This window comes from Chinchilla lanigera, unplaced genomic scaffold (genome assembly GCF_000276665.1).
Source record: "Chinchilla lanigera isolate Chin_1 unplaced genomic scaffold, ChiLan1.0 scaffold00004, whole genome shotgun sequence".
Lineage (NCBI taxonomy): Eukaryota > Metazoa > Chordata > Mammalia > Rodentia > Chinchillidae > Chinchilla > Chinchilla lanigera.
In genome coordinates this window covers 38,742,982-38,769,973 of record NW_004955405.1, presented here as the reverse complement: position 1 = coordinate 38,769,973, position 26,992 = coordinate 38,742,982, and the positions used below count along the sequence as shown (strand labels likewise).

General features: G+C 45.5%; 1 protein-coding gene across 4 annotated transcripts in view; it reads right to left on the bottom strand.

The window, feature by feature from the left end:
* Nucleotides 1-11,575: 11,575 nt before the first annotated feature.
* Hcfc2 (host cell factor C2) overlaps nucleotides 11,576-26,992 on the bottom strand; it is a 28,699-nt gene continuing 13,282 nt past the window's right edge. For all 4 annotated transcript variants that reach the window (XM_013518889.1, XM_005374584.1, XM_005374585.1 and 1 more), the window contains exons 9-15: nucleotides 26,348-26,400; nucleotides 22,891-23,065; nucleotides 20,037-20,240; nucleotides 19,162-19,235; nucleotides 17,054-17,191; nucleotides 14,456-14,641; nucleotides 11,576-13,745 (exon numbers count right to left, since the gene is read on the bottom strand). In XM_013518889.1, the coding sequence (XP_013374343.1) occupies nucleotides 13,431-13,745; nucleotides 14,456-14,641; nucleotides 17,054-17,191; nucleotides 19,162-19,235; nucleotides 20,037-20,240; nucleotides 22,891-23,065; nucleotides 26,348-26,400 (1,145 nt within the window). In that variant the 3' untranslated portion in view covers nucleotides 11,576-13,430. The remainder of the gene's footprint in view (nucleotides 13,746-14,455; nucleotides 14,642-17,053; nucleotides 17,192-19,161; nucleotides 19,236-20,036; nucleotides 20,241-22,890; nucleotides 23,066-26,347; nucleotides 26,401-26,992) is intronic.

Sequence of the window (26,992 nt, the reverse complement as noted above, 5' to 3'; positions counted from 1 at the left end):
GAGGGGGAGGGGGAGGGGTGGGGGAGCACAGTCAGCGCGGCAGGGCTGTATGCCTCCCCTGAGGCTCACAGAGTCGATGGGGAGCTTGCATTCCCTCCCCCTATACACAGCACTGCAGGACAGGACAGAAAGCCAGTCAGAACAATGACATCTCACAGGTCATATGCTCGCACAATTTTAGAAATGCAAATTAAGAACCCACCCCAGTTGGAAAATCTACTCTCATGGGAGCTGGGCATGGAGGCGCATGCCTGCAATTCCTGGGAGGCTAGGGCAGGAGGACTGCAGGTTTGAGGCTATGCCCAGGCTAGCCTCGGTGACAGCTAGTCTCAAAAAATAAGAAAAGGGCTGCGTGGAACTCCGTGCAAAGGCCCTGGCTCCATCCCTAGCATCAAAAACACAACACAAAACACTGATGGATTAAACATTCAAGGATGAAGAAGAAATGTGCAAATAAACTAACGGATGGAAAGGGGTCAACCTCAGAGGTTACAGAGACTAAAAATGTTACAAGGGTGATACGGAGGGCTTCAAAGCAGAATTTTAAACTAAGACAAAATGGATAAATCTGCAGAAAAAATATATTAGGAGTAACAATACTAGTCAGTGAGATAAAACCCTTATGAACCCATAACCTCCAAGGAAAGTAAGATCCTCCTTTAATGACCAAATAACTTTAAAGACTAGTTTCAGAAAACTGAAAAACCCCGTTTCATGAGGCTGGTATAACTTCAGCTGCAAAGCCAGACAATCACAGGACAGGGAAGGAGGGTGTCACACGCTGACCTGATGCAGGCATGAGGACAGAGGTCCCAGCTCCTGGCAGATTGAGCCCAGCAGTGAACTAACGTTGTGTTTATACTTGGAAGTAGATGTTGGATTAATATTAAAAAGTCAACTACCATAACCTACATCAAAGGAGAAAATAATCATTTCAATAGATGCAGATAAAAGCTGCTAATAACACGCAACATCTGCCCATATTAAAATAATTAGCAACCCAGAAATAGAGGACAACGCCCTCGATAAAAGTCATTTGTGAAAAAAAATACTGCAGTGTGAAATGTTAAACCATGCATTAAAACTGAAATTAAAACAAGGGTGTTCACTACAGGTTCTTTTCAACATTGTGGTACAGATCCTAGTCAGTACAGAAACAGTAAGAAAAAGTTTAAGGTATAAGGGTCAGAAAGAAAAACTGCTGAGATATAAACAAAATTAAAGCCGGGCATGGTGGTGCACGCCTGTAATCCCAGCACTCGTGAGGCTGAGGCAGGAGGATCATTGCAAATTCAAGGCCAGCCTGGGCTACAAAGTGAGCTCAAGACCAGCCTGAACTGCACAGTGAGACCCTGTCTCAAAAAAAAAAAAGTAAAGGACATGTGGGTGCCTTTCTAGAATAGTAAAAATTTGGTACAGGTGCTGGATCTAAAATCAACACAGAACAATGCCATTTCTATAATCTGTAACAATCAGAACAGGAAGTGGAATTCTAAAAGTTCCATATGTGATTGCGTTAAAAATATGCAACTCCTGTGAAGAAATCTAAGATAAGACATAAAGGCCTTTGTAGAGAAAATGATTGTTTATTGAGAGACATTTAGGAAAACCTAGTAAACAGAGGGAGACACACTGTTTTTCCTTGGGAAGACACAATTACCGAAAAGATGTACATTTTCTCCAAGTTGATTAACATTCAATACAACTACAAAAGACAACGCATAAACTGTGAGGAGATACGTGTGACATGTTAAGCTCACATAGGACTGATGTCCTGAATACATAAAGAAATCGTGAGTCAATGAGAAAAAAAAAGACATAACCTAATCGAAGCAATGAGCAAAAGACATACATAGATATTTCGTAAAAGAAGACTCGTGAAAAAACAATTTCATTAGTACACAAGGAAATACAAATGGAGCGCACTGTAAAATATCATGTAACAACCATCTGCTAGGCCAAAACAAGGGTTTTTGTTTTTTGTTTTAGACAGGGTCTGACTATACGGCCCAGGCTGGCGTCCGCGTCCATCTCACGGCGATCCTCCTGCCAGAGTGCTGGGATTACAGGCGCGCGCCGCCCTGAGCGGCTCTGATTGGCAAATTCCAAAGACAGCCGCGAGCCGTGCGTGCTGGGTGTGCAGCCGCGGGCCTCTGAATCGCTGCTACCGGAGTGGGAGCCGTACCCACGCTTTAGCGAACAACTCGGCATTACTGAGTAAAACCCGCTTCTTAAAGCCGTAGTTCTCAAGGTTTTAGTCTCTGAATCTCTTCACTTTTTTTTTTTTTTTTTTTTTTTTTTTTTTGAGACAGGATCACGTTATGCAGTTCAGGCTGGCCTTAAGCTCACTCTATAGCCCAGGCTGGTCTTGAACTCACAAAAATCCTCCTGCCTCAGCCTCCCGAGTGCTGGGATTATAGGCTGGCACCACCACGCCTGGTTACATTCTTAAAAATTACCGAGGAACTTAAAAAGCCTTTGCTCCTGTGGGCTTTATCTATCAGTACTTAACACCTTAGTGATTAAAACAGAGATAGTGTTAAAACAAAAATAAACAAATGTGACTTGATTAGCTATTGGAGCAGCCATGCGACCATGCGTCCCGAAAGAATTGAAACTTGGGAAAAATTGGAGTGAAAGGACAAGTAAAGTGTCAGCATTATTAGAAAACACTGTGTCCTCTGGAGATTGCCTCAGAGACCCCCGGGGCCGCGGGGCCACGCTGTGAAGGCGGCTGTCCCAGGACAGGGACACAAGAAGCTGTTGACTCCTCCAGCACTTCCTGAGCACCCGCCCTGTCCAGGCCCTGGGGGGCCAGCAGGGAGCGGAAAGGACAGGAGCCCTCCCACACACGTTTACATCACAACCAGGTCCACAGCAGCCTTGTCTCTGACAGCAGAAAGCTGAGAACAATGCAAACCTCTGCAAACAGAACAGATACACTGTGAAACAGCCGCACCGCAGAGTACTATACAGCAGTGAAAACATGAAATATGGGCACAGGGAATAAACATGGAAGGGGATGTGGAGAACAACCCACGAAGAGCAGTCGCAGAAGAACACGTGCAGTGTGATTCCACTGACTACAAGTTCAAAAACAAGTAAATCTGGATATTCTACTAGGGATACATACACAGATAGAGCCACAAACAAAAACAGGAATTAGTGATAAAAAATCCAAAAGAATATTTACCTCCTCTGGTATGTATGGGGGGGCAGACACCTGGGGGTGTTCGGCAGATGATAATGTTTTATATATATATATATGTATTTTTTTTTTTGAGACAAGTTCTCACTATGTAGTGCAGGCTGGCCTCAAACTCAAGGCAATCCTCCTGCCTCAGCCTCCTGAGTGCTGGATAACAGATGTGTGCCTCCACACCCAGCGCAAATGTTCTGTTTCTTAAGCTAAAGGCTAATTATGTGGGATCTTTTTTCTTAAGTGCTGGAGATGGAACCCAGGGCCCACCTGTGGCTAGGCCAGCCCCAGCCCCAGCCCCGGCCCCGGCCCCGGCTCCACTCATCTTCCACTGCCTATGCACAGCTCACGTTTTGGGTTTACATGCTTTGAAAGGAAAAAGATACAAGGTGATGACACAACATGCACTACTTTCATTAACAGAGAACATCTTGCCAATATCATATTTTTTGTGTGCCAGGATTTGAACTTGGGACCTTGCACTTGGCCAGGCAGGCACTTATGCTGCTGAGCTATATCCTGGGCCCCAATATTTTTCTTTGTTTTGTTTTGTTTTGGTACCAGGAATCGAACTCAGGACCTTGTGCTTGCCAGACAGGAGCTTGTGCCACTGAGCTGTATCCCTGGCTCATGAGGCAGAACATCTTGCCCGTTCCGGCCACTGCTGGACTGCAGAGGACCAAGGACAATAATTGAAGGGAACAAGATGCACTGTTCCTCAGGGCGGTCAGGGTGGAGACCCCAGGCAGTCACAGTCGCTGTGTGCCCTGCAGCCAGCGGCGTGGCTCTGGCCAGCACGACTGCTCACCATGGGCGTCTAATGATTGCATAAAGCAGACAAGGAACTCATGGGTGATGTGGGTCTCAAAAAGCAGGATTCTGTTGACTTGGCTGAATTCCGTGGGCTTTCCAGAGTGCACATAGCTGGGGATAGAGCTCAGCCGGGGATACAGCTCAGCGGCGCAAGTGCCTGCCTGGCAAGTGCAAGGTCTTCAGTTCAACTCCCGGTACAAAAAAAAAAAGAGAAAGAAAGAAAAATCTAGAGTGCACATCTCCTCAGCACATCTGCTTAATAACGCTTTCATGTGTTACGTGTTCCAAAAATATGGAACGTGCATAGCAGCCGCGGACCGTTTCCCCACCCGGGTCCAGGGCAGGCCCCGTGCTGGTCACACACACAGCAGCGGAAGTTTCACTCTCTCTCTCTGCCGAGGTGGTCACTGTCCCAGGTGTGCGGCACCCTTACGCAGCACAGGTAAGGCGAGTTCCGCCCCCATGCAGGGACCGAGCTGGACATTCTGATATTCAATCCGGAAATTTTAAACATTTCATCCACTGCCCGTCCCCAAACAGGGCAGGCTAAGGTTGGCATCTTGATTTGGGGGGCTGGCAGCCAACCAGCAGCCTACAGGCTAGGGACGGAGCACTGCACGCAGCCCCTGTCCCCAGCGGGGTCCACCAGAGGGATGCCAACTCACCGGAGGGGTCTGGGCACCGCCTCGGCTGCCCGGGCCCAGAATCCTAACGTTATTTAACCGGAACAGACAGCGCCACCAGGGGGCGCCAACCTGCACCTGGTGGCTGGACCATGTGGGATGGAGCTCTGCCCGCCGCCGGCCTGCCGCTGGGCTGGGTGTGCGCGGATGGTGAGTCTCATACCTAGCTGCCCATCCCTGCCCCGGAGGAAAAGAAGTCAGGAGAGAGCCCTGGCGTTCTCCGAGTCTACCTCCTAGGCAGGGGAGGCATGGATCACCCCAGCGCCAGACAGCTGCGGGACACGACTTCCTAGCGCGCAAACACCCCCCGCTGCCTTTTACTTGCAGCCGCGTCTGCTACACATGCCCGGCCGTCCTGGCTCCGGCCGGCGGTGAGCCCTTCTCGCCGGCGCCCGCAGCCCCCAGCTGTGTGCCCTGCGCCTCAGCCCCCTCCCCGGGGCCGGCCTCCGAGCTCCCTTCTGGACACCAGGCGCCGGCCTCTGCGGAGCGGCCACACCGGTTCAGCGTCTCCGAGAGGCACAGAGCAAGGCCACCTCGCCGTGCTCCCCGCCGACCCCGGCTGAGACCGCAGGCGGCAAGGACACAGCCTTTGGACTGCAGGTTCTCAGAAGACAAAGGAAAAGCAAGCGGATTCCAGTAAAATGTGCAAAATCCACTCCGGGATTTCATCGCCTTCTCGTTCTTCATTCAGCTGCTACAATTTACCTTCTCTCCCAGGACTTTTTTCCCGCCTCCCAGGATATTCTAGGACAATCAAAATAAGCCCTGGGCTGGAGATACAGCTCGGCAGCACAGTGCCTGCCTGGCAAACGTAAGGTCCTTAGTTTGATTTCTGGTACTACAGGAGGAAAAAGCCCTCCTCCGTGGCTCCAGAAACATGTAAGTGGAGACGCTCACAACTACGCCCGGACACTGCAAGGGAGGCGGCTGAAGTGTTTTCCAGAGTCGGTATCTCCAGCCCGAGGAGCTCAGAGGTGACCATCAACATCCAACTTGCTCCGGAACACTCAGGAGGCTGAGGCAGGAGGACCACTGTGAATTTGGGGTCAGCCTGTGCTGCGCAGTGAAACCCAGTCTCAAAAAAAACATTTTTTTTTAAAAAAAAAAGAGAGAGAGAGATACTAACTTTTGACAAATTTTAAGTTTATTTGCTCATCCAGTGTGTAAGATCGTAACCCTGCAATGTCCATCACCCTCAGGGACGCTCAGGTCTCTCCAGCCGCAAGCCCCTCCAGCCGTCAGCCCAGGCCTTCCCTGGGGAGGCTGAGGCGGTGCAGTTGCAGTGCTTTGCCACCAGGGGTCACGCCTGCCAGGCCTGCCGGCCCCAGCCTCCCTCGCCCGGCCCTGCTCTGCCTGAGAGGGGAGTGGGAGGTGGACAGCTGCCATGGGGACCATGTTTCTTATCCAACAGGTGTAACGCTTACCAGGCTGCTGGCCACAAGGGAGAGAAGACAGGAGACCCAGCTGTGCCTGCGGACCGGCCAGCGAGCATGAGGGGGGGTGGGGGTAGGGGCGCAGCTGCCGCCCAGCGGCCAGCTTCCAGGTGGCCCAGATGGAGGCTGAGCAGGGGCAGTGGGCAGGGGCAGCCGCGTCACGCCCGCTCCCTGGGGCCAAGCTGCAAAGACAGCCCCCCCGCTAAGACAGGAGGAGGCCACATGGCAGCGCAGAGGCGCAGAGGTGGCCAGTGACAAGGCTGGGGACGGAGCAAGTGGGTAATCACCGACCTCTGCTAAGGTCACTGCAGTGAGCAGCAGGTCAGAGCCTGGCTAAAAGCATAAAGAAAAAAACTCAGGAGTAAATGGACAAAAAAAAAAAAAGAGAAAAAAAAGAAAAGGTGAGAGTCAGGCAAAGCTCAAGCCTGGAATCCCAGTGCTCAGGAGGCCGAGGCAGGAAGATCCCTGCGAGCTCAAGGTCAGCACAGGTTACATAGTGAGTTCAAGACCAATTTGAACTGCAGAACGAGACCTTATCTCAAAAAAATAAAAATAAAAATGAAAATGAGTTTACACTACAATATTTTCTGGAGTCACTGGCTTTTTTTACTTCCCAGCATATTAGGTCAGCTATAATAAGAGTTAAGTAGGCTGTATATTTCTCCAAGAAAATGCCCCTAACTGTACTCTCCTAGCTTAAAAACAGGTGCTTCGACGCAGTCCTCCTGAACTCGGAGACTGCTCTATACTAACTCAGCCTACGCTGTAAAAGTCAACATCCCTATAGACTTCCTCTGCCAGTGCTGATGTTCCTTTCGTCTAACTCAAAACCCCGGGGCGGGGAATATAGCTCAGTGGAATCGAGCCTGCCTGGCACACATGAGGTCCCGAGTTTGATTCCCATTGCCAAAAACAAAACAAAACAAAATAAAACAAAACAAAACCAGTAATGCCTATAATTGCTTTTTGTAGAAAAGGTGCTCCATGGTCCACGTCACTTGTATATGGTACATAAAACTGCCTAAAATAAGTCTTAGAAAACACAATAATTATACCTTAGGTGGTCAAAGAGCAAGTCTATTTTGCAATCTTTTATTTATGATGAGATGACAATACTTTAAATTATGAATAATCTTTTCTTCAAAGTTCTAAATGGTTTTGATGTTACAAGTGCTGTCATTCTAAAAATAAAAATATCTTTAGTTATGGTAGACCACCTCTCTAATCAGAACAAATCTCTGCTAGTCTACCAGTTTTTGAAATAATAGATCAGCAGTTTCCCCTTGGTATAGGTGATTGTATTTATGTAACCGGGTTTGGGGGCAGACGTGTCTCACATACATGCAACCAGATTATATCCATTTTTTAAATGCAGATAAAGCTGAGTTTATATATACTTTATTTCTAGTGAAACTGCCAAAAAGCTTACCAAATTAAAATAAAGCCAATGTAATGCTTTGGGATACTTTTTTTTGAGAGAGAGAGAGAAAGAAGGTCTCTTTAGGTAGTTCAGGCTGGCCTGAACTCACTGTGTAGCACAGGCTGGCCTTAAACTTGCAGCATTCCTCCTGCCTCAGCCTCCCAAGTGCTGGGATTATAGGCATGTACCACCATGCCCAGCTGGAAAATGTAATACTAAAATCATGCAACATGAAAAATATTTTTACTACTTCTGTGAACCAGAGATGCAGAACACAGAGAGAGAACTGTGACCCAAACACTTGTTACATCTAGGTTGCTCACCCAACCAAGAATAAAGGGATTTAACTGAGTGTGAATCATTTTAGAGAAAATATCTGCCCGGCTGGTGCTATGCTTGCCTGGCATGTGCAAGGATCTGGGTTTGCTCTCTGGTGCGGCAGACAGTGGGAAGATGGAGGGAAGCAGGGAGGGAGAACAGAGGGAAGGCAGGCAGGGAGGCAGGTGTGCAGGTGGGGCAGGCAGGGAGGAAGGAAGGAGGGAGGGCGGGGGAGGGAGTTATCTATATAATACAGCCCACTGTTTACAGGAAGGGAGAGAGGTGTTATGTTTGTGTCTAGATGTTCCCCCAAAGCCTCATGTGGTCCAAGGGAGGGGCTTTTTGGAGGTGGCTGAATCTAGAGTTTATGACTGCATCATTGTCTAGTGCTGGCATTGGGGGTGTGAATGCTACACATGCCCTGGCGTGGGTGTAATACAATATAAAGGAGGAAAAGAGACTTGTTCCTCCCCTTGCTCTTGTGGCTTTTGCTGCCTTCCACTGTGATAAACTGTTGCCCCTCAGCCATGCCACCCTGCCTTGGAGCCAGCTGCTTATGGACTGAAACCTCTACAAACTGTGGACTGAATAAACCTTTTCCCCTTTAACTTTGGGTGTTGGGTATTTTGTCTCAGCAATGAGAGAAAAGTAACTTAAGAATTTGGTACCAGGAGTGGGGGTGTTGCTACAACTTTATCTGATCGTTGTGGTTCAAGAGCCCTTGGGAATGGCTTGTGGGAAGTCTGGAAAGGTTCAGAGATGTCACCTAAAAGAGCAGAGCTGGAACACCTTGGGCTGTTCTGTATGGGAAATTCTGGTCAGAGCTCAGAAGACCAGAAGGCTGATAGAAATCCTGCTGGTAAAGACCAGGCTCAGGAGGTGTCTGCTGGGAGGGACTGCACTGGTTGCTGGACTCCAAATGGTGTGTGTAATGTCTTGGCAGAAAGTTTGTCTGCATTTTGCTCACGGCCAGAGACTGCCTGAGACTGAGATTAAGGGTGGCAGACTAACTAATCTTGTAGAAGGAATTTCAAGGCAGTTCAATGTTGATGCCATGGCATGGCTGCTATTGGGGGCTTTTAGCCAGATCTATGTTGAAAATCAAGAGTGAAGAACCCAGCAGAATGACTTAATCTAGTGTGAGTTTGGCCACAAAGGAAGATCCAGTAAAGCTGGGGACTGCAAGAGAGAGCAAAGGAGATCTTGATTGCTGATAAGCAGGAGAATAGAAAAGATAGCCTGAGGGCATCACAAGTGATGGGCAGTGTCAAAATTGCCTCAAAATTGCCAAAGTGAAAGACTTTGCTTTGAGAAGAAAGCTCCAAAGCACCAGATTCCAGAATGGCAGCAGCCTAGAGAATCTGTTCCTCAGACCTGGATTCAGAGTGCTCAGTGATCCAGGCCTTTGACCCCTATGGCCAAGAGAAGGGGAAGCTTGGCTACTGCTCCAGGTGGCAGCAGACCTTGCTATTATCCATGTGGTGATAGTTTTAGGTGCATGAAGAATGCAAGAATTCTGGGGTTAAAAAGGCTTCCACCCAGATTTGAAAAGAAGGCCTGGGTAGCCCCGGAGTGTGTTCGAGAGGGCGAAGCTGTGTGTGAAGCCAAAGGTGCAGTGGAGACCTCAGAAGTTTGGAGAAGCCAGGAACATGGATCCTCTGAGGAAACCTGCAAGGAGGGAGCAGAATGGGCCCAAGAGAGAAGCCATAGGCTGCTACACCACGGGAAGTGCCATGGGGTGGAGCCACACAAGCCCTTGGAGCTCACAATGTGCCACAGACTGTTTTAGATGCTGCACATGGAACTACAGGACTTAATGTCTGCCCTGCTGGATTTTGGGCTTGCTTTGGTCCCAATCCTTTGTATCCCCCTTTATAACGTTCGGAATGGAAATGTTTGCCTTGTGCCATTAAATGTTGGAAGTGTTTAACTTTCTACTTCTACAGGGGCTCATAGGCAAGAGTTTGCCTTAAATCTTAGAGACTTGGGACTTGGACTTTTCAGCAATGCTGAAACTGTTAGGCCTGTGGCAACTCTTACAGATGTACTAAATGCCTTCTGCATAAAGGGATGTGTAAGCATCTTTGGGAGTTCAGGGGCAGAATGTTAAGGTTTGTGTCTGGACGACCCCCAAAGCCTCATGCAATCATGGGGGATGGGCTCTTCAGAGGCAGCTAAATTTAGAATTTGTGACTGGTTCATTTTCTAGTGCTGGGATTGGAGTGTGAGTGCTACACCTGCCCTGTCCTGGGGTGGGTGTTGCCTGTATACAATATAAAGGAGGAAAAGAAGCTTGCTCCTCCCGTTTTTCTCTTGTGGCTTTTGCTGTGTCCACTGCATGAATTGTTGCCCCTCTGCTACACCACCCTGCCTGGGAGCCAGCTGATTATGGACTGAAACCTCTACAAACTGTGGACTGAATAAACCTTTCCCCCTTTAACTTTGGGGGTCGGGTATTTTGTCTCAGCCACGACAGAAAAGTAACTAAGACAGGTGGGATCTTTATTTAATAAATGCACAATTCAAGTGCAAAGTCCTGAGTCTGATTCCAGGTACCAAAAAAGGTACAATTTCTAAGAAACTACATGTTGCTCCTCTTATTTACTTAATTTTTAAACTTTTTTGGCTTTTTTTAAGACAAGGTTTTGCTATGCAGTTCAGGCTGGCTTTGAACTCACTCTGTAGCCCAGGCTGGCCTCAAACTCACTGCAATTCTCCTGCCTCAGCCTCCCAAATGCTGGAATTATAGGCATCTGCCTCCATGCCCAGCATGGTGCTCCTTTTACTTACCCAATTCATCCTCCTCTATGTGTGAACACACAGGTCTTAGGATCCCTTCTTTCCTGAATGGCAAAGCCACAGAGATTTCCTATCGCATCTTTCAGTCCCTGGTCCCTTAGCAATCAACATGACTGGTGCTTATGTACCAGATTAATGCCAAATTAAAAGAAATACAGGGTTTGGGCTAGTTCTCAAAATTAAAAAATAATATTTAAACAAATCCCTTGATATAAAAGGCTGCCCTTCTCTCTAAGAAGTAAGTAGTTTGTTAGAGACACAGGTTCATATTCACCTTCCAATCTAGGCTTTCAGCAAAGTAAACTAAGTCAAATACTAAACAGGTGTAACATCCTCTGGCTTCTCTTTAGATCGCATAAATCTTTTGCCTTTTAAACAGGTACAAATGTACACACTTAAGGTATTCTACTCTTTGATTTCTTGTTTGTTTGTTTGTTTGAGACAGGGTTTTGCTATGTAGGTCAGGCTGGCACTGAACTCACTATGTAGCCTAGGCTGGTCTCGAACTCTTGCCTCAGCCTCCCAAGTGCTGGGATTACAGGTGTGCACCACCACGCTCAGCCATTTTTCTTCTTCTTCTTCCTTTTCTTTCTTTCTTTTTTTTCTTTTGGTGGTGCTGGGGATCAACCCACAGGCTTGTGTATGCAAGGTGAGAGCTCCACCACCGAGCCACATCCCCAGCCCTTATGCTTTGTTTTAAATCAACTTACTCTGTGTCATTAAGAGAAGGGTTTTAAAATGCAGACTGTTGATTAATGCAGAGAATAAGGAGCTAAAAGCCAGAAATTTTCTAATATAGCAAATAGATCACTAAAATAATTGGGCTTGAAACATATACTTATTTTAACTTTCCATTGTTATTCTTTTTATAATGAAGCACACACACGCACATACAGAATCAACCCTACCATTTAACATGTGCAAAACTGCTTACCATTTATTTTAATTTTAACTTTGGCTAAGTATCTGTTTCGTCTACATCAGACACATTATGGAAACTATACAAATGATTACCAACATAATAATGAGGTAAGTTAAAATCCTACTAGTGCAAAAAGCAAGCATATGCCAAAAGCAACACATAGGAATTGAACAAATGCAGAGTGAAGCTCTCATCAAGGAGCCGCAGGCTAACAAGCCGGAGCGGCTCCCTGTCAACACTGTTTGTCACACCGACATTTAAGGATTCAGATAGCCACAAAGGAAGGTTTTTTAACAGCACTGTTGCAGTGCGTTTATTGTATCTTTAGAGTTCGGAAACCACTCAGTATGTGTCTAACAGTCTGCGTATTTTCTTCAAGAGAAAATTAGTGAGACACATTAATTACAAATACTGTAATATAAAAATCCCAGTTCTTTACAAAAATTATATATTAAAATATTCTATACACTTTAAATTAGTAACTGGAGCATGCATATATATCAATTCTGCACAATGAATTCCATCTTTGCTGGGGATATGATACATACAAGTTTGACGACGCAGCTACTCAGTCAACCTTAGGCATAAGGTGATGTGGTACAGACAGAGAGACCCGTGCCCTACAGCTACTGCAGCTCCGGGTCTGAAGTGTCTTTTCTGCAATTATTGCTCTGTGTGTATTTGTTCCAGACTTGAATAGGCAGTGGAACCAGGAAGTTCCCAAAAGGTTTAAAACAAGTTACCTACAGCAGAGTGTTTATAACTCTTCTCTGCATTTTGAAGGTTGTAAGGAACCTGAGTTAGCTGTCTAATGCTTATAATTCATCGTAAAAAAGTTTATACAATTTCGAGGTAAAAATAATGCAAAAATAAAACATCTAGAGCATTTACAAAATCTTACAAATGTTTAAAACACTATTTCAAACTTAGGTCTTATTAAGGTGCTTCTTTCTTTCTGCAGTAAGAGGACATATACTTTAATTCTGAATTTTTAAATTATGAAGGTTTTAACTTCATCAAAAGGGGTTAAGAGCCATTAAGCACATGAAAACAGTCAGGGATCTAGTCTACTTCTGGGGAACATACATTTTGGAGACAAAAGAGACCTTCCAGGTAAACTCTTCTAACCCCTCATCTGTTAAGGAGGAGCTTAAGGGCCCGACAAAGTATGTGCTTTAGCCAAAAATATACTCAAGTATATTGGGCTGGGGAATGGAGACTACCCTTTATTCTTTTTGTGTCTTGCCATGATTCCGGAAAAGGAATAGAAATTCAAAAGCAGAGTCTCTAAGCTTGCTTCTTCTCTGTCCTGGTCAAGCTCTATACCAAATGTAAGTGAAGAAAGGAATCCAATGTCTACTGAACCGAGCCTAACAGATATCCAAAGGAAGATCGCGGTCAGCACGGCTCGCACAGATGGAGTCGGAGGGAGCCCTCAGACACAGGGCGCCTGCAGCGCAGGGGCTTCACTTTCTAAGGCAGGAGAGAGAACAACGTCCAGCTGCTGGACTCATCTCAGTAACTCGGGGAAGACTGAGTTACACAGCTTTAGAAAAGGTGTCGGCTAGCAAATCCTTCTAGCTTTATCTCAGTTTTATTGTTTTTCTTTGTGAAAGAGCTATACATGTAAGGAAGAATCCATATACTAATTTTCAGAGTCCTTGCTTCTTTTCTATTTTTATTTGGATCTACAATTGAGCAAATACATTTTAAGAACAACTTACAAACTCAAATTCATAACTACTAGAAATACAGTTGGAGAATATTTTTTTAAATGACAACTCTTCATCACCAGTTGCTAATAAATAAGTGCCATCACAACAGCATCAGTGAAAAATTGCACTCAGTTTAAAGGTGCTTTCTTGTTGTTACCTTGCAGCCACCGCACTTGCGTCGCCGGCCCATACCCCTTCTCGTTCTTCGCCGAGATGCGGAACACGATGGCAGGCCGGGACGTGTAATCGATGTGCGCGTTCGCAAGCTGCCCAGCGGTCACGACGCACGAAGTCTTAAGACCGCAGTAAATCCTCATGAACACGAGCTGGCTCGGGTTGTCTTGTATCTGTGCTGTGCGGATAGCCAAGTAGGCAGAGTACTCCAAGATATTTCCAGAAGGGGAGGTTGGAGGTTCCCAGGAAAGGTGGATGCCTTCAACATTCTAGAAAAGGGGGAACACGTGAAGGTTCTCCAGTCTTCTCTACGAGCACGTATGTTAAATCTATCTTTAAGATACACAATGCTTGTTTTTCTTAAAGTAACTGCATTAGATGCTAGACGCACTGTTGACTGTTTGAAAATCTATCTTACGCAGATCTATAATGCTTAGTTTGTGTGCACTTTTTTTTTTTTTTTGAGATAGGTCTCGCTATGTAGTCCAGACTGGCCTTGAACTCATGGTGATCCTCCTGCTTCAGCCTCCTGAGTGCTGGGGTACAGGCGTGCCACCATGCCCAGCACATGCCTGTTTTTCACAAGCATAGCAAGGCTTAAGTGTCTGCCTGTAATATCCCAGAAAATGGAATTTCCTTCACTAAACACAGGCCTTTCCTTCCCTAAGGGCGGGCAAGACTTAGGATAAAATGTAATTCAATGTCATGCACGCTACTAGAATTCTCCAGGGTGAACTTCTGGTTTATATAATAAGAACAAAGCCAGAACATTTCCCTGCCTTTCTGTGATTTGAATGCTGTAATTCTGCGTGAAGTTTAGTACTTAAAAATATCATGAGTAATTAGCAAAAAATATTTAATCCACCTCTTTCAGATAATCTCATTTCATCAGATGCTAACAAGAACTTCTAAATGCAGTTGGCTTCACATAGGAAGTCTGAAATAATTTAAATCACCAGGTCTCGCACTGGTATCTCACCTTGGAAATTCTGACTGCAGAGGGAGCTCCAGGGAAACCAGGAATACAAGTTTTAAATTCGCTAACTTTGCTGAAAGGGCCTATTCCACACCCATTGATTGCAGCAACCCTGAATCTGTACCCCGTGCCCGGAACAAGATCTTGTTTCTTAAGTAAACTGTAGTCAGGAACATCTGCATTTTCTACCTAAAATGGAATACATACAAAAGTCAAATAAGAACAGTTATTTATTATTCAATTTTTTTAAAGTTTTTTTTAGTTTTTTTTCCAGTACCAGGAATCAAACTTACGATCTTGTGCTTGTCAGGCAGGCGCTGTGCTGCTGAGCTAAATCCCCAGCCCCTATTATTCAATTTTTAAAAATTATTTAATTTTCATTCAATAAAACTTTTTTTCAGCAAAACTTTTACATAATGAATTGTATTTTAAAGTCCCAGCTCACATTTACTTATTTCTGTCTCACATACAAGGAATAAACCTTCCAATATGGAAGCAATTAAACCCATAAATCAGTGATTCTTACCAAAGGAAAAGTGCCTTTTCCAGCTGAGAATCACTGATTGTGAAGAGAAATGCAGGGGTATTCTGCATGTGAAAGGTAGGAAGGCGGAAAAAGATTAACAAGTGTTACAGACAGAGTAACAACTACCCCTTCCCACACAGACTTGGCTTGGAGCAGAAATCTCAGTTACTGTCAGGTAACAGTCTGCCCAGGACAACAGCCTCTGAGACAGGCGAGTGAGCCCGGCAGAAAAGAAGCCACTTCCAAGTGCTACAGAGAACCTGTACACTGCACGCTCAGGGCGCTGAATAAACACCACACTAAGTAATTAGACGCTCTAGGCTGGAAGATCAGTGTTCACAACTTTCACACAATTTTTACATATTCTCCCCTCGCTCTCACGAGACCACTGCGGGCCAGGAAATGCCAGTGCTCCACCGTACCTGATGGGAGCCAGGTCATCTCGTCTTATAGATGAGGAACCGAGGTCTCAGACAGACTGAACAAGTGACTCGTTCCAGTCCACACTGCTGGGTGCTGCAGTCAGTGACTCAAACCCAAGTTTACTGGCTCTATACCTTATGCTCTTTTTTTCTTGTAGGAAAAATCAGGTAGCTAATAGGCCCTTAGATATGATATGTCTTTATACATAATATCCAACTTCAACCAGAAATTTCACCAGGTATAATACTAACAAATAATTAACTAGAATTTCTGTTTTGTCAAGAACTGGAAAAACTCAATTTGAAAAAGAGGGACACCAGATGTAGTATTAGATAAATGAAAATATACAATATACTAGTTGGGTACCCTTATGCAAAATGTTCAGGACAAGAAATGTTTTGGATTTCCAATTTCTGTCAGATTTTGGAGTATCTGCATACCCCTAATGAGGTATCTTGAGGATGGACCCAAGTCTAAATACAAAATGCATTTACTTCATGTACACCTTACACAGCTGGCCTGAAGGTAATTTTACACTATATTCAGAGGTACTGGGGACTGAAGCCAGGTCCATTACACCAAGCAATCTCCCCAGCCTTCTTTGACTTTTTTGAGCTAGGATCTCACTAAGTCACCAAGTTGCCCAGACTGGGCTCAACCTTCTGGACTCAACCTTCCTGCCTCAGCCTCCTAGAGCGCTGGGATTACAGGTGTGCAGTGCCTTGCCGTCTGCCTGGGACTCATCACCTCAGCTCGCATATGCATTTCCTACTGCGGCATGTTGACACTGTAAAGGTTTTCATTTTTGGAGCACGCTGGATTTTGCATTTTTGGCGTTAGAGAAACTCATCTTATTTTCTCCATCTGGGAAGATCTAGAGAATGCAAATGAGTAGCTATTCCCTTGCAATTTCCTTCTGGAAATTCTCCATGTATGGAAAACACTAGTTCAGCATGCTTTAGAGTCGTTAACCATTTCATAATTGTGAGAGGCGTCGTTTCACACAGTGTCTCAAGAAGCTTCAGAATCAAGGGAAAATTCATAGCATATAGAGGCTTTAAAATTTTTAAAATTATAAAATCAGGAATAAAAGTATCTCGGTAAAAAAACAATTATTTAAACACAAGGGGCTGGGGATTTAGCTCAGCAGCAAAGCACCTGCCTGGCAAGCGCAAGGTCGTGAGTTCGGTTCCTGGTACCAGAGAAAAGCCAAAGCCAAAGCCGAAAAAAAAGAAATCTAAACACAATGAGTAAGAAAATTAATTAGAGACATTTCAAAAAAAATACTCATTTTAACTTGTCAGATTAGATTTTTATGACATGAAACCCAGCTTAGATTGTATAAGACTTTTTAAAAGGACATGCCTGTGATATACTGAATTCTATTTTGTTTTTTGTGGGTACCGGGAATAGAACTCAGGACCTCACGCTTGCCAGGCAGGTGCTGTGCCGCTAAGCTACATCCCCAGCCCTGACACGCTGTATTCCATAAAAAGAGCCTTAATAAACAAAGCAAGACAGCTAAGCATACAGAACTCTCCACTACAGACTGCAATCAGATCCCCATTTTACTCATCCATATGACCTGAATGCGTTACAGAAGCCACCGCACTCAAGCCGTAACCCACAGGGCAGAAATACATCACGGTTACCTTTGAGGTGCTCTGCTTCCCCTTCGGTAGCAAGTAAAACTGGCTCACCAACGCGGTATTGTTTTTAAAAATCCCCACATCACACCACTGTCGTTCTCCTACTTTCACTGTGGCCACTGGATTTGAAGGTGTCTCTTTCTAATTTTAGAGAAAGAAAAACTTATGAAGCCTCCTATCATCAAGCATTTGAGAAGTTTCAAGCTCTACTAAACCCATGCAGGATCTACAAGTAGGTATACGGGTAAACATCACAACACTGGCAGCTCATCAGCAAATCAAGTCTTCACAGATTAGGTCAACTGACAGTGGAGGGGAACCGATCAAACCCAGGGGTGGCAGGGGTGACAGGCATTCTCCAGCCGGGCTCTGAACCCGGTACTATCAGCCGGGCTGGGGTTAGCTGCTTTCCAATCAGTGACAGGTTAAAATGCCAGCCATGACAGGTCATTGTCACTCAGACCTCAGAAAATGCAATCCCTTTAGGGAAATGTTACAACTTCTCCAGAAGGAGCACATAAAGAAAAAAATCATTCCAAGCTGGCTTTGGTCTTGAATCAAAAACAACTAGCAGAAATTCAGTGACCTTTGCACTTGCAATACCTGTGATTCTCCAAACCTAAAAGGAGAAAAAAATGTTCAAAACTAAAATGCATTTTGCATCTACTTTAGTATATACTACAGAGGAATCCACTGAACAGTTTTACATTTCTACCCTGCTTTTAAAAACAAATCAACTTCCTCTACCTTAAGCTACTTTAGTGGTAAGTGAATTATACTTATCCCTGGAACTAACCTTTTTAAGCCATCTTCTTATAAATGAGACACTGTTTCCAGAAGCTCAAAACAAATGTGCACTTCAGTTATTTATTTCTGTCTTAAATATATAACAGCAGAGGTACATGCTTATCATTCACATTTTTTGTTATTTAGGCTATCACACATGACAAAGTGAGCTAATGAGAAAAATCTTTAAAGAAAAAAGGTTATCTTTAAACTTGTCTTCATTTTTTAAGTTGTAAAAATTCCCTTCAACAACTTTAATAAAACAACTGGCTCCAACTGAAATAACACATACAATTCATCTGGCTGATGCACTACAAAACAGGTTTTTTGTTTGTTTGTTTTTTCCCGGTACTGGGAATCGAACTCACGACCTTGCGCTTGCCAGGCAGGCGCTGTGCTGCTGAGCTAATCCCCAACCCCCACAAAACAGGTTTAAAGCAGTTCATTTCAGTCCTTCCCTGGGAAGAGTCACGAGGACTCAATGTGCCAGAAAGGTGAAAGCAGGGAAAGGTTAATATATGCTCAAAATCTACAAAACTGGAAGGAAATTAATACAGACAACACTTCAAGATTCTACAAAGTAAACATTAGGTCAAATAAAAACTCTTGGTCATAGCAATACATTTGAAATGATTGACAATAAACAAATCCTCTGAAACACACATATGTATGTATCGTTTTTATTCTGCATTTTTCCAATCGGGACAATCTTGGTGTATCTGTGAGGCACCTTCCCAACATGTGGAGTTTGGTGCCACGCAGACCAAACTGCTGGCCTTCCACAAAACCACGCACGTCAGAGATTACTGGGCCGTGGTGCAGGCAGGTCAGTCCCACTCTGCGCTGCTCCGCCGCGCTCCTATTAAGCAGCCGGAGAGCCATCCAAGCTTTTCTGCTCCCTAACACATTCTATCTTTTAACCATATGCCATTTATACACACACACACGCATTTCTGACTGTGAAGGCAATGCATCGCGCTACGGGAACACAGAGAGAGAAGTCGAGATTGTCCGTGTTCCCCCCTCGGAGAGTCATCCGGGGGCTCCCTGTGCACGTGCCTGGGCATACGTAAGGGCGTGTCTGTGTGACATGTATTTTTCGAATCAAAATTGGGAGTGCAGCATATGTACTATTTTATCAAGCTTTTTCCTCTAAACATTGTATTATGAATATTTTCCTCTTTGACCATTCACTTCTAAATTTATATCAATTTACTACTAAATGAGCCCTGACAACTTCCTCGAGAATTTACTGAGACACTGCTCGGCATTTAAAAGCACACGGTGATCTGTAAACATGCACCCTCGCCAGGCCACGTACTTACAGAGAACGGCACGGCTGTGGCGTGCATCTCCACACGGCTGATCTTAGTGGCAGGTAGAGCACATGTTTCATCAACTAAAAATTAAACCATTCATTTGTTAAAGCTTATACAGTCACCTAGTTACTGTACACTGAAATACAATTTATAATTTACATACAGATAATGAATGCCACTGAACTGCACACTTAAAGATGGTAAATTTCACTTTTTTTTATGAGGGAAAACAAAACATTAAGAGGCAGGAAAATGCATAAACTCACTTATAAATAAACGCAGTTTAATTTACTCGTGAAAAAATAGCTAAAATCCATGAGCAAACTGGATTTTATGTTTGAATGACTGCACACTGATCTCCGGTCATTTCCCCTCCGTCGTGACGGATTAGTAGCAGCGGTACATTTCATCTTATGTATACTTTACCACAATAAAAAAACTGGGAAAAATAGCTAGAGGGGACCACAGCCATTAGAAATACAGACCCTTTTACTCAGTTCATAAAGTTCATTTTCATAAGGGTTTGATGATTAGCTGGAAAATGGTTACCAAAGGAGAGACACAACTCATCGTAGAATAAAAATTTACAAAATCAGAAATCAATCAGACTGAGAATTCTTAATCCACAGTCCAGAACTCACCTTTTCTAAGGAAAAATGCTGCATTTATTCAGGGGAGGGGGACAGAGTCCGAGCGTGCTTGCGCGTGTGCTAAGCTAAACACTGTTACAGTATTTTAGGTGGTGATTTTAACTGACGTGCTTCCTCTGCTTACATACAACTCGGTTCAAAATGAAATGCAGTTCCCACCCAAGACAAACACGTCTGACGGCCTGACACACATGAACGGTCTGAAACACAGTATGCAGAACACAGTCAAACCTTCGGCTTTGGCACTGAGCGCTGTTAGTGACGTCTCATCTTTAACCACCGCTCCGTTTGTACTTGATGACTCGGTCTTAATGGTCTGCTGGGCTATCAAAGCGTGTGCGCTGGAAACAGTACCGGATACGGAAGATTCTGGGATGACTGTTCTTAAGTCCAGGCAACTACTTGGCACACCTACATTCGCGGAAGTGTGAGGACCTGTGTTTAAAGGGAAGAGACCAAATATTAGTGCAGCACCTGGAGATAATCAGAGCGCCTTATCGTTTCTGTCATGTCGCTTGGTACTTTGGGTTCTAAAATCACAAACATGAGCACAGCTAACCGTCAGACATAATGTTTAGGGGAAAAGCACACTGTAGCCACTGTGGCTGCCCGGTTTCCCAGCTCCTCTTCTAAACACTTCCTGTCCCCAGCTAGGACGCATTTACGACCACACTCGCCCTCCACCTTCTCCAGCTCAGATGAGCTGACTTCCCTCCTAACGAGTTCAGTCTGACTGGGCTGGGGCCCCCGTTCCTTGTCCCGCGTTTTGGGACCTCGTTCACACACTCTTGTCTCTTCGGGGCTTTCACATCGTTGCTTCTCAGATCCTGAACACCATCGAGTTTCTCAAGCAGACACACGTCTTCCTCGCCCCCACGTCCCCGCCACTTCCACGGCTCCTTGCTGCAGGGCGCTAATGAAGTGGCTCTGGCAAACATTAGTAATTTCGACAGGTGACCCCTCAATTTTGGCTCATTTGACCTTTCTGCAGTGTAAACAAGCTGACCCCGTGTTCCTCCTGTGAAGCTGGCTCACTCGGCCGCACACTGGAGATGCACCACCGGGCACGGCTGTTCCGACGGCGCGGGAAGATCCCTCAAAGATAGCACGCTCGCGCGCACAGCTTCCCGTGGTGGGGAGAGGCCACGCGGTCCCTGGCTCCGACGCCCCTGCCCAGCGGAGTCACCTGCATTCTGTCCTTTCTTTGCCCTCTAAGGCCCCGTTCTCCATCTCTTCAGTCAGTTTCTCTTCTTCCAATAATGCTTTATTTTGTAGTGTTCCTACGCTGCCTTTTCCCCCGGCTGTGTTTTAAACATCATTCATGAGTCATGCATCCCTCACACACGTACACTCCGGGCACTGCACCAGGCGCTGGCATCTAGCAGTGAATGACTCAGCCACGTCCCGGCTCTTGTAGAAGACACGCTTGGATGCTGTTAATTTCTGAATTGATATTTCCAACTGAGGACTGCCTCCTACACCCCAGATCTAATATACAACTGCCAGCTAGAAATCTTCACCAGGGTGTTCCTCAGATCCCTCAACGATAGTGAATTCAAAGCTGAACCTTTTCCAAATCTGTTTTGCTCCTATACTTTCTGTTTTGATGAAAAGTAGCACTATTCGTTCCGTTCAACTGAAAAACCTGGGAGTCATGGTCAGTTCGCTTTTCTTTCTCACATCCAACCAGTTGCCAAGTTCCAGAAATGCTGCTAAAAGTCTCTTCAGCAATGTATTTTCTTTCCCTCTGTCTCGCCTGCTTTAGTCTCTCTGCACCTCCAGAGTCTTACGAGAACCCAACAAGTGTTCCAGCTGCACCTCTTCCCGAGAGCGAGGCTGGAGAGCTCTTGTAAAAATGTAGTCATCTCACTCCAGTTTCCGAAACATTCTCCGGCAGTTACTCCAACGTGCTGAGGGCGTCACCCACATGCCGCCTGAGAGAGGCGGCCGCACTGACATGGCTGAGTGTCTAGGAAACGCCCCACGCCACTGTGCGACCGCTCTGGCCTTTCCACTCGGCCAACAGCTCGCGCAGACCGCCTCACGAGCTAGGATGTAGAGCGTGTTAAGACTCTGAAACCTCCAAGTTCAGATTTGCTTTCTGAGAATAATTTTTTTGAAAGATACATACAAAATCACTGTAAGAATATTTAAACTGAAGTCCAGAACCAAGATTTTATAAATATGACTAATAATTCCTTTATGTCTAGGCAGTCAATAAACAAAGGGCTCTCCTTTCCTACAAGTAATACATGAGGGAAATTACTGTCCATGAAGATTTTTACCTACCAAAGACTCAAAGAAAAATGGGAATAAAAAGAATTCATCTTTTAGGTTTGGTTTTTTTGTGTTTTTTTTTTTTTTTTTTGGTTTTTCTCCGGTACCGGGAACCGAACTCACGACCTTGCGCTTGCCAGGCAGGCGCTTTGCCGCTGAGCTAAATCCCCAGCCCCTAAGAATTCATCTTTTTAAATTTGAATTACTGAAGAATTAGCTTTATGTTACATATAATAGTTTTTAAATCAAAAATAAAGCCACATGTTCTTATGTCAGGGATCTATCAGAATGAGATTTATAAAATAATTTCAGATCTGGAAATCAAAGGCAATGCTTAATGTATCTCTAATGGCATCAGAATATTCAAATACAAACATCACAAATGATAAGGACTAATCACAAGTTCTCATACGTGAGCTATCTTTCCAAGGATAATCCAGTTATTTGCTAAATAAATATTCACTAAAAGACTATTATTTATCAAGCTCAGATTAAGTGCTATGGAAAGACATGAACAAAGACAAGATCTGTGCCCAAAATGAATAATTTCACATAACGTTCTAAGAAGGTAAGTAAAGGGCAATGACACTACACACACTGGCCAACCTCAAACGTCACGGAGAACGTTCCTCCAACTCCGCAAGTGGGGGCCTGCTACTGTCATCCTATACGTAGACCCATCACGGGAGATATTTTATTTCTGGCAAAATGGATCAAAACCATGTAACATTCACTTTTTCAATAATTCTAACATTCCCCACTAATGTCACAAGAAAGTTTAGGTTTATTTAAAATGTTATCTTTATACCTTCATTTTTCCGTAGCGTATCTGCCACACAACTATTATGATTAGAAGCATTAGACGCCAAAGGTGAATGCAAAATGGCATTCAGATCTGCTGCTTTGAAATCTGGTTTGTTTCTCACTGAAATTCCTTTCCCGGCTGTGTGCTCAGTTTTTGCACTATTTACTGTATCACTGATCTACAAGAAAAAGGACAGTTTATTGTAGCAAGCACTGTTCAATGAAACAGAAATACATGCAAAGAAAAAGCAAATAATCTATAAGTAAATGCTTTGAAGTAAGTTTACCAAAATATGAGACATTTAAAATTATATTGATCGGTGTAGGATTATTAAGGTTTACAGTAGTTTTTAAGGAAACTCTTTTCACGGAGTTTCCACACCCTGAAGACCAGTTCCGGGGAGGAGCAGGAAGGGAGGTGCGTGTTGGGGACTTTTTTAGGTGGGGCTCTCTCCACGCTATCAGGCAGGCCTCGCATTCCCAGGTTCACGTGAGTGTCCTGCACGAGCCTTCCCAGCAGCTGGGAGTACGGGCCTGTACCGCAGCACCAGCTGATTCTGCGTTCTTGTGTGGCAGCTGGTTACTGGTTTTGTTACTTTGATGCCCCCACCTTTACTGTGAACCCCGCTACTTCTTCCTGGCTCTAGGCTGCCATCACGCGCCCTGGGACTGTTCTGTTTGTTGCTGGTGACGGCGCCGTAAGTGTGATGGTAATGACACCAAAACCGCTCTGTGCTCCATGAGACGATGTCCCTTAACGTGCTCTTTGCTTAAAAATCAGGCACTTTAACTAGAATTATGTAAGGAAGAAAGAAAGCTTAAGATTTCTGGTTAAACTTTGTAGATTAATTTCAGGAAATTCCTCCAAAAATCCAATTCAAATAATCACAAGGAAAGTCAAAACTATAAACTTACAGGGAACAAGCGAGCAGGAGGAGACAGTACTGGAGGCCGAGCGGGGACAGCCGGTCCCTCAGCACGCACGTACACAGTCTCTGGGATGCAAGAGGGGGATGGGGGGGCGCCGGCCGCAGGGGTGTGCAGCGCCAGCACCGCCGAGGACTGTCATCAGCGGCCCTGTGAGGAGGGCTGAGCCAGCTCCGTGGCCCCGGACCACAGACGGGGCCAGACGGGTCCCCTTCCACACTGACCCAAGCGGGGAAACTGGTGGGAAGCTGGGGTGTGAGGCTCTGGAGCACGGGACGCCCGCCTCACACGGGAACCCTGCTCCTCTTTCTAGCTCCTGCTGCGTGGACGGCGGGGTTCTGACCCAGGAAGGTCTGTGGGCCCCTGATGACCCTGTCAGTCTACAGCCAGAGCCGTGCCCAGGAGCCGACGCAGGGCACTGCGGCTCTCTGCACTTCCGCGCAGCACAGGCCAGCTGAGCATGCCGGACATCGACGGCAGCCTCCACTGCCAAGTGCAGAATTAAAAGTACAAATGAACTCATCCAAGCAGAATAAGAGTTTTTAAAAGCTTCATTTCTGAAGAGACGGTGGAAGATATTACATTTATGAAGCTATAAAGAGTGTGGCTGAATATACTTAAACTTTGTAATTTCAAATTTTCTCTTTTTTGGTACCAGAAATCGAACTCAGGACCTTGGCTTGCCAGGCAGGCACTTATGCCACTGAGCTAGATCCCCGGCCCTAAACACTGAACATATAATACAAAATGAAAACTTTTTTCAGAAAGTAGAATGGACAGAAAGAGAAGATGGGAACTATGACGTCAGCTTAGGGCTCTGCCAGGAGGACCTGCATTCGTCAGCAGGTTGGGGACAGCGAGAGGCGGGCACCTGTGGCTGCACGGGAGGAAGGGTCCAGGTTCAGGGCCAGCCTTGGCAATTTAATGAGACTCTGTCCCAAAACGAAATTTTAAAAGGACTAAGACTGTAGCACTGTACTGGGTTTAATCCCCAGTTCTAAAAAAAAAAAATTGAGATCAAATAGAGGCAAGAAGCAATCAGTAAGAAAGCTGTTTCTAGAAAAATGGACTTCACAGAGTGTACAGTAAACAGTGGAAGAGTCAGTCCCTGAAGCATGTCACTGCTGAAATTTCTGAAAACTGAGGATAAAAATGGGAAAAAGGGTCATGGGTAACAGATTAAGAATCCAAGGGGCAGTAGGCTTCTGAATAGCAACTTCTGAGCGGCAACACTGAATGGTAAAGGACAGGAGGAAAAGCTTGCAAATTTCTGGGGGCAAGTCTTCTAACACAGAATTCTACACCCAGTCAGACAATCAGTAAAATGTGAATAAAGAGATTGTCAGCTATATAAGATCTCAAACTATTTACCTTTCTTAGGACTACTGAAGAAGTACTGAATAAAACAGAGAAAAGCAGGGCAGAGAGAGAAATAAAGTCAAGAAACACGGGACCTGATTCAGGAAAATACAAGAAACGCAGGCTATGACCCAAACTGAAGGTCTAAAAAGGCCAGAGCAGACTTGAGCGTGAGGCAGGGGGCGCAGAGGGAAGCAACAGGGACCTTCCGCGCTTGAGCCTGTGTGTGGATGCACGAGAGGAAGAGAGTGAGCAGACGGAAGAGGGCCTTGATGCCGGCACGGCCCCAGCAGCCGAGTTCTGGATAACACAGCACAGAGGGCGGCGCTGGCACTCTGGGGTAAGTAAGTGAGTCTTGGGTTGCAGTCTGGGCACGCGTCTCTAAAAGGTTTGCTACCCCTGGCTTATCCTCATTACAGTGGTTTACCAGGAAGCTGGGAGTCCTACTTACAACACCCGCTCCTGACCTGCAGCAGCCTTTCCTGCTCTCACTGGCCCTCAGTCCACGCAGAACGCGGCTCTGCCACACCGCTGCCTGAGAAGAGGCTGCAGACACACACGGCAGTTTGCCAGACAAACTCATGCGCCTTCCTAAGCCCCTTCCCCGGCTCCCACGCACTTACTGTGAAGCGCCCACAAGTAAGAAATAACTCCCACTCAGAGGCGCTCCTTTTAGCAACTCACACTGTCCAAATGCACAGAAAAGGTATGTTTAAAGTAGGTATGAAGACTCGAGGTGCGAACGTTCGTATGTGCACTGTGTGAGATTCACCATCAGCTTCCAACATACTCATGAACAACTCTCCCAGAATGGAACCTGCTCGTGTCGGGGACTTACTGCGCATCCTTGGAAACTTAAATTTGTGTGTGATATTCAGAAATAATACAGACACATAATAAATTCTAACCCAGCAGCCTCTGACCCTGTAGATAGTAAGGCCAGGCTGCTCTTGGCCCAGGGCTCTCAATTCAGGCCACTTGATAGTGGTCTGTGGCGAGCTCTTTCTTCCTGTACTTCTGTGGTGCTGAAGATCCAATCCAGGGCCTCGTGGAGGTGACTGTGATGAGCCGCCAGGGAGGAGGACCCCGTTTTTGAGAAATGTTCTAGAAATCCTAATGAAGGAGGCTACCACCGCCTGCACCCACGGGCCATCCATCGCAGGGTTTCCACTTACACCATGAGGAAGGATGCTGTTGCTGCCTTGTCTGTGAGGCTCTGCCCTCCCTCCTGTGGGATGAGAAAGTTCACACTGCTGTGAGCTCCATCAGCTTCAGGGAAATATAATCAGAACTTTTAAAGTCACATAGTAAAGATTTGGAAGACAGTATCTTTTTGAGGGGGGGTCTTTTTGAGACAGGGTCTCGCTATGCAGTTCAGGCTGGCTTTGAGCTCACTTTGTAGCCCAGGCTGGTCTCGAACTTGCAATGATCCTCCTGCCTCAGCCTCCTGAGTGCTGGGATTACAGGTGTGCGCCACCACGCTTGGCTAGAAGGGAGTATCTTTATCAGAGTTGATCTGCTTTCTTAATAGTTGGCGTAACACTTAACTGAAGAATAACGTACAAAATTAAATGTCCTTCTTTACTTTACAAATGTTCCTTAGTTAAAAATATTTTTGAAAAAAGGTAAAGTTGGTCAGGCACGGTGGCACACGCCTGTAATCCCAGCCCTTGGGAGGCTGAGGCAGGAGGATCGCTGTAAGTTTGAGGCCGGGCTGGGCTACACAGTGAGCTCAAGGTCAGCCTGCACTACACAGCAAGACCTTGTCTCAAAAAAAAAAAAAAAGGAGAAATCTTTCTGAAGCTAATTAGACATATGTG